The sequence below is a fragment of the Zingiber officinale genome, chromosome 1A (assembly GCF_018446385.1).
Source record: "Zingiber officinale cultivar Zhangliang chromosome 1A, Zo_v1.1, whole genome shotgun sequence".
NCBI classification, from domain to species: Eukaryota; Viridiplantae; Streptophyta; class Magnoliopsida; order Zingiberales; family Zingiberaceae; genus Zingiber; species Zingiber officinale.
Window position 1 is genome coordinate 27,911,142 of NC_055987.1, and position 7,936 is coordinate 27,919,077.

The 7,936-nt window shown below is 38.1% G+C and overlaps 2 protein-coding genes across 2 annotated transcripts; one reads left to right on the top strand and one right to left on the bottom strand.

Annotated features, from left to right (window-relative positions):
• Window positions 1-1,717: 1,717 nt before the first annotated feature.
• Window positions 1,718-4,670, bottom strand: LOC121997127. The gene is made up of 3 exons (XM_042551387.1): window positions 4,606-4,670; window positions 2,781-3,179; window positions 1,718-1,764 (listed from the first exon to the last, which is right to left on the bottom strand). The coding sequence occupies exons 1-3, from the start codon at window positions 4,668-4,670 to the stop codon at window positions 1,761-1,763; spliced, it is 468 nt and encodes a 155-aa protein (XP_042407321.1). The 3' UTR covers window positions 1,718-1,760.
• Window positions 4,671-4,773: 103 nt separating this feature from the next.
• On the top strand, window positions 4,774-7,422 carry LOC121997134 (enoyl-[acyl-carrier-protein] reductase [NADH] 1, chloroplastic-like). Its single transcript, XM_042551398.1, has 8 exons — window positions 4,774-4,832; window positions 5,852-5,930; window positions 6,221-6,295; window positions 6,369-6,481; window positions 6,732-6,782; window positions 6,857-6,908; window positions 7,079-7,120; window positions 7,408-7,422. Exons 1-8 carry the CDS (start codon window positions 4,774-4,776, stop codon window positions 7,420-7,422), a joined length of 486 nt encoding a protein of 161 aa, XP_042407332.1.
• Window positions 7,423-7,936: the final 514 nt, after the last annotated feature.

Here is a 7,936-nt window from a genome sequence, read left to right on the forward strand (position 1 = left end):
CAAGAAGTCATCAAAACAATCTGTTAACAAAAACAACAGATCAACCTCATTACCTCTTCTTCTTTAATCGCTATAGACAATCACAGATCCGATGAAGAGGATGATCTGATAAAGCTGTGGAGGCCGGAACCTAAACGCAGGTATTGTTCCTCATCAAAATCACTCGAATCAACACTAGAAGAAGAGTAGAGGTCCGAATCCACGGCCAAAAACCAAAATCACTACAACAAAAAAGCTAATAGACAACGCTTTTAAAGCGTTGTCTTTGTGCCTGAAAAAGCGTTGTTAAAGGCACTGTTGTTAAAAGTCTGCTCAACAACAACGCTTTTAAAGCGTTGTCGTTTGTAGCAAAGACAACGCTTTTGCAACACTTTAAAAGCGTTATGTATTTTTTTGCAAAAACATCATTATTGCAACGCTTTAAAAGCGTTGTTGTTTTTTGCAAAAAATAATACTTTTACAACGCTTTCAAAGTGTTGTCTTTTTAAAATAAAAAAAATCTATTTACAAAATTATTATTTTTATATTTACAAAACTATTATTTTTCTTTGACCACACTAGTAAATTTGAATGTATACAAAAACTATAATATTTACAAAAAAAAATTCTATTTACACAATCACAGCCTACATAAGATTATGAACTCTTCTACCCAACAACAAAGCTCCCAAGTTAGTATATGCAGCAACTAAGGCCCTTAGAGCATCCTTACAAGGCTTAATTACAGACTTTTGCATTCTTTCAAACATGTTGACAGCTTCCAAGAACTCACCATTCTGAATAAGGCTTCACATCATGATGCTCCATATGGTGCTGCTCTTTACTTGGAATTCATCATGCAACATGACTGCTGATTTCAATTCACCACATTTAGTATAGAAATCGACGAGAGTGGCATGCAGAACTGAGTCAATCTGTCTAGTTTTGATGGCATTGCAATGTACCTCTCTTCCACCAGGGAGATGCTCACACTTGGCGAATGCAGAGATGGGCAAAGTTAAGAGTCTCATTGTTAGGAGTCACCTCTAGTCTCATCTTCCTTTAGCACTTGACTAATTTATAAATGGCTTCTTTCTGTTTAAAAAATGACAACAGCACCATAAGGTAGTTCTTCTTGTAGTAAAATTTAGGGCTAAAAAAATACATCTCAGACACCTGAAAGTTTGGAATGTTCAACTTGGAATATCTCGAAGCTAAAGATGAGATAAAATTGTGATTTTCACAAAGTAATCTACACTGCGAAAAGATGATATAGAATCTGCTACAAACTAATTTGCAAGTGAGCTGAAGATAAAATTTAGGGTTAGACGATATATTTTTCAAGCCTTGGAAGTTTAAATATTCAACTCGGAATTTCAAAGCTAATATGAAGTAAATGTGTGATTTTCACAACATAAACTGCTTGGGGCTTCTGGTTGAAAAAATTTCACAACAGAAATTTAATCAATTATAGGGAGGTGTTACAATCTAGTTGATACAACAAAGGATGAGTGATTTAAAATAAGCACTGAAGAAATCAGTATTTAGCAGATCTTTACTAACTAGTTCTAGAGCTTTATCAGAAGATTTTGCAGTTGAAAAACACGGGAAAATTTTAGACGACTACTAGTGCAGCTATTATGAGAAAGACACATCAGATTATTCTTATGGTAATGAAGCCTCACATGACTGAAAATTCTTGTGGAAGTTGTCAGATTCCTTGAAGAGTTGTTTAAAATGAGGCTTGCAATACAAAACACCTTCCATGGATGAATATGTACTTAGCTGAGAAGAAAAAGAAAGGGATTAGAAAAAAAACTACTATTTTCTCGACTTAATTTTATCATTGTCATCAAAAACTTTATAATGTTCAAATAAACTAAATGAATTTTTATCATATTAACTAATGCTTTTAGAACAAAAGGTGAAGAGCAGAGAAGCTTTCCTTTTCTTTTCTATATAGTAAAAAGTTATTTCTACAATTCCCTTCTGCTTTCAATAGAAAAGAAGGATGAATGGTTACTTCTCATTGTTTAACATAGAAAGCCCCATCTCAAACAACATGATTAACCCAAACATGTAAAACTCTTAAATTGAGAGTGGTCAATTATAATTCCCAGTATGATACTATCAAAAATTAAGGACATTGAAAGTTGAGACCCAATGGAGCTATAACTTTGCGGGCCTTCCCATCACCAACACCTCAACATTCAAGCGGTTGTAGATGATGCAATCATGCTACAATTTCTTCCTACTAGTGGCATAAACTAGAAACAGGTTTCTGAGAAAAAGCTCGCCTTTTGTCCTTGGGGTTCTAAACTATGCAAGAATTTATCCTGATGGTAAAGATTCAAAGTGCAGGCTTTGTGCTCTCAGTTCAATAATAATCTTGCTAACTAGATACCATCAATCAATAAATCACTCCCGACTTATTCTGTCTTGTGGTTCGTGATTAGCCTTACCAAATAAACAATAGACAAACCAACATTTTAAAGCAGCAGATTTAGAAAGGAATCGACTATTGGATTGCATGACCTCGAGTAATTGATGGAGGCAAAATCGCTATGCTTTTAACATGATCTGAAAATAGCATATTGAATAGTTGCTATGCAGGAGTAACTCGAATATCAACTCTACAGCATCGACCATTGACCTGGAATCCTAATCTTCCAAATCATTCAATACAATGAAGTACCCATCTTGATCAAACTCTCTACTTTGAGTATTATAAAAAAAAATGAAGTTGAAACCCCCAGAACAGCAAAAAAAAAAAAACTACACAGGGAGGCGAACAACGATACCGTGAGGGTTCCTTTGCAATGATTGCACTTAAGCAGGACTTATGGAAGACGATTTCGTCGGCGGTGAGCTGATCCACGAGGTAGACAGTCTTGTCACAGGCCTTGCATTTTGTTGCATGCTGGTGCATTTGTCCACCACGATGTGCTTCAGCGTCTCCACCATGAAGAAGGCGGCGGTGTTGTCGAGCCCGGTGGTGGGCTCGTCGAGGAAGAGGGCGTGAGATGAGGTTTGTTCGGTGAAGAGGAGTTCGGAGGAGAGGTTCGCGGAGGGGTTCGCCGGAGAGGATTTGGATGGAGAGGGCGTGAGATGAGGTTTGTGTGAGAGGGTTCTGGAGGAGATTGAAGATCGTGTGAGAGGGGTTCGGGGTATTCGGGAGATAAGTGGGTGCCGAGTGAAATCTAGGGTTTTTCTACTTTTTATCCAATGATTCATATCATCCCAAATTTAGATGAGAACTTGACAATAGACAACGTTTTTTAAAAATTATTGTCGTACACACTAAAAAAATGTTAATAGACAACGCTTTTAAGAAAACGTTGTCTTTGACCTACAAAAATCAGTAATAGACAACGGTTTTTAAAAAAACATTGTCTATTAGTAAGAAAATAAAGAGATAGACAACGCTTTTCACTAAAAGCGTTGTAAAAAGAAAAAAGACAACGCTTTTTAAAAAAAAACGTTGTCTTTCAAGTGTTGTTAAATCCCAATTTTCTTGTAGTGAATGCTTACCTCAACTTCACGACTAGGGCACGATTTGTTGTTGCCGACGAATAGAGGAGAAGATTCGGAAGAAGGCAGTGGTCGTTACCTGACCCAATCAGTCGACGCTGGCCAGATCCAACGTCGGTGCCCTTGATTCCCTTTCGACAGCAGGCGAGATCGATGGATCGAGGGTTCGTCGCTGCTGTTTGCCGAGACCAGAGGAGAAGGAAAGGTTGAAAAACGGAACAGTATCCCCTCCTCCTTAATGCTCCAGGATCCCTCCTCGCCGATGCCTCCGAGAGAAGAAGAAGGAGAAGATCGCCGATGGTCGCGGTAGGCGTCGGCGTCGGGGAGGTCGCGCGAGAGAGAAAGAGGAAGAGAGAGTCGGGTCGAGTTTTAGGATTCGGGTGAGGAATGAAACATATTAATAAGTAACTTAGGGTTAGGGTTAAGGGAAATAAACTCTAAGTACCTCCTTAATTAAACTCTCACCCGCATATTTCTAAATAGACCCCCACTCCTATCCCCGCAAAACTAGTCATACGACCTCCGTAAAAATCCAGAAAAATTTCTATAATTTCCTAAAAATTTCGTAAGGTTATTTCTTGATAACCCTATAATAAATTCGCATATCTTACATTCTCCTCCACTAACAAAAATTTGGTCCCCAAATTTACCACTATCTCCTAGGAGCAAGAAGTAGTAGATAAACTAATTCTAATTACCACTACAAGAAATTTTGGATTTAACCACACTTAATAGACAACAGTTTTTCAAGAAATTGTTGTCTTTTTTCTATTTAACAACAGTTTTATTGAAAACTGTTGTTGTTCACCATAATATTTTTTAAATAACAACAGTTTGTCAAAAAACTGTTGTCTAATGTATGTCAAAGACAACGGTTTTAAAAAATTATTGTCTTTTAGTGTTGCTTATATGATAATATATAACAGTTTTATTAAACTGTTGTCTATTGAATGTTGTTGAATCTTGAAAACATAACAGTTTTATTAAACTGTTGTCTATTGAATGTTGTTGAATCTTGAAAACACAACAGTTTTTTTAACTTCATGAAAAAAAACCTAAAACCCACTTCTCCGTAACTCTTCAACGAATAAAAACCTATCTCCGAGTCCTTTGTGACTCCTCCGCAAAAGACGCTCCTCGTCGCTCTCGCTGGGAACCATTAGGCAATGGGCTATGGGAGGAAGGGCCTAACTTAAATCATTAGTTGAAGGCGACGGGATTTATAGAGTCCAATGCGGCGGGGAGGTGAGCTTTCACTCTTCGATGGCTGGGAGAATGGCGCAGGGAAGGCGGAAGGGGCCGTCGCGATTTGGGTTGTTTTGGTTTGCATCTGGACTTACGATCCGAATCCGAGCTTCGCTTTTGGCGCTACCGATCCCAACGACGGTGAGTGAGTTGATAGTCTCGTTGAGGGTTTGATGTAAAATACCGGAAATGGGCATAACACCATAAGGGAATTTTTTTGGAATTTTTGGAAATTTTTCGAGAATTTTTCGGAGCTCGTACGGACGAGTTAACAGGAATAAAAATGGGGCTCGGAAAAGCCTATTTAGGCTACCCCATTTAAGCGAGGAAAAGTTAGATTTATTTATTTATTTATTTTCTTTTTCTATTTTCTTTTCCTTATTTTTCTTTTTCCCCCGCTCCCCTGCTGTTTCCTTCCCTCGACGCCGAACCCGTGCCCTACTTCTTCCTCCCCCGCGCGCCCGACTGTGCCCTAACCGCCTCTCCCAACCGGCGATGCAAACCGCCGTTTCCTCTCGCGGATAAACCCTCGGCCAAGCTCGCTTTCCTCTTCTTCTCCTCTGCCGACGCTGACCCCCTTTCCCTGTGCCCTAGCCGCCAGCCACCGAGACCTTCTTCTTCCTCTTTCCCCAAGCGCCGGCGACGAATCTACCACCACAGATCCACTGTCACCCTTGTGTGCCGACGCCGCCGCCGACTTTTGATTCGAGCAGCATCGCCACACCCTTGCCCCAGTGCCGAGCCGTCCAATTCCGTGCCCTATTTTGGGTTCACACTCGGCCGACTCTCCTTCTCCACGCCGATCCCTAGTTTCCCGAGGCCGATCTCTTCCTCTTTGCCGAGGTTTTAGTTGCTGCTTTCCACTGCGGACTCACAACCGATCACCGCCGATTTCCACACTGCGGCTGATCGCTATTGTTTCCTTCATCCGGTCCAGCCCTAGTTCTTCATTGGTGCCCTAGATCTGATCTGCCCATCTCCGGCTACTCAGGTCAGTGACTCCACCTGGGTTTTATTTACAGCAACCTCATGGGCTATGAGGCTACGAATGAATGTTCGGATGTGGTATTGATGTGAGTTTGATTTGTCTACTTAGTTTTAGTGATACTGTTCACCATCTATTCGGAGCATCAGTTGTTATCACCGGCCATAATTTCCAGCAAACTCACAACAATGTGAGTGTAGACAAGATTTTCATTCGAGAAGAAACTTACTTCTTAATATCAACTATCTTTATATTCTTTGTGATGCAATATCATTTACCTCTTGTATCTGCTCAAAATAAGTTTCTTATTCATAATTATGGTTTTACCTTCAATACTGTCAAACCTACATGTCCATGAATACTTTCTACTCTATCATACTCCACTCTCTGATAAAGGGGCCTTTTTACTGCAGGGACCTGTCTTACAATTCTCTTAATGTTGTTAGGCTTTTTTCTTGTAGTGTCTTCTGCTTGGTGCAGGAAATGGCAGAGGCTGTGACGAAAGATTTTGGAAGGATTGACATCTTTGTGCATTCTCTTGCCAATGGACCAGAGGTACTACCTTACACCATCATATAATCATGATGTTTTTTTTACTTTTGTTTTAAATTATGTTTTTCATAAATAGGTAACGAAGCCACTCTTGGAGACATCTAGAAGAGGGTATCTTGCTACAATTTCAGCTTCGAGTTACTCTTTTGTCTCCCTGCTTCGACACTTTCTTCCAATAATGAATCCAGGTTTCTTTCGATTCCATGAAAACAAAACAATTGCATGTTCCATTTGTGTGTATATTTCAACTTGAGATCCTGACAAGAACATCATTATCAATCCATCATTATATCTTCTTCTTTACGCACAGAATAAAGCAATGCTAGTAGTTATAATAAAACCCAAAATAAAGTTATCAAACAATTCCTTTTCTTGTTGGCACATAGATTTTATATCTCATCTTCACTTTGTTTTGGATGTCTCCGTTAAACATGGCAAGCGGTGCTTCAATATCTTTGACATACATAGCTTCCGAAAGGGCAATCCCAGGGTATAACCTTTTCCCTTGTTTATTCCAAAGTTTATAATTTGGAATACTTGTTTAGTTCTTGCATCAACTTGCAGATACGAAGGTGGAATGAGCTCAGCAAATGCTGCATTGGAGAGCGATACAAAAGTAAGTTCAACTCTTCTGTAATTGTTGTATGTGAAATTGATTATCAAGTCCGGCTAGTGTTTGGAAATATTTAAACCCAAACTATATGGTAGTTCACTCATCTAAGATTATATTTGGCAAAATATAGATTCAATAATTTTGATGTTTTCAGCATTTGTTTTTGGATGTAGGTGCTAGCTTTTGAACTGCACTTGCTTGCCATAAAGCATCAGGTAATTATATAATTAGTAACCATTTGGTGATTGTTAGCATACACGATATGATAGTTTTTCTTCAGTTCAATAGACATATTTTTACCTACTGCTCTGTATTCCTATGTTCCTTTCTCTGTCTATGCCATGTTTTACATTGATCTTTCAATTGGCATTTGACTTGAGATTTACCCACGCATGAAATTCTGCAGTTTGTTTATATCACTTGATTATAGAAATTTGTTGAAGAGTTGTCTCGTTTTTGTTTATTTGATCTATGAATTTGTTTGCATTTGCATTATTTTCAGTTCCTGAGATGTTAAACACTTCTAGTTGCTTCCTTATACATTGAAGAATGTTTTAAAACATTCTTCAACCTAGCTCTTGATTGTTAATTTTAGTCAATTATAGTGGTAATTGTTAGATCCTTTATTTATTTTAATTAATCTCTATTTGTATATTCCATTATCTAATTAATCAATGACTTATTAATTAATGGTGCTTATTTTTGTTTATTAATCTCTATGAATTAATGTTGCTTGATCACTGGGAAAAATAATGTTTGCATGGTTTATAATAGAAGCTTTGTATGCAATGACATAAAATGAAAATTCTGCTTAATAAGAAATTTAAGAGCCAACCATATTGTTTCAAGAGGTTACCATTTATGTTACATAGATAACGCTTTTTGCACTTCTATTAGATGACTAGATCAAATGGTTTTTATGGTTATGTAACATTTATGCAGTGCAATTAGAATCACGCGTACAGTTTAGTTTCTAATTTGTAATATATATCTTTATTTGAATAGGTGCCCTCAAGAGTACTGGGAAGAAT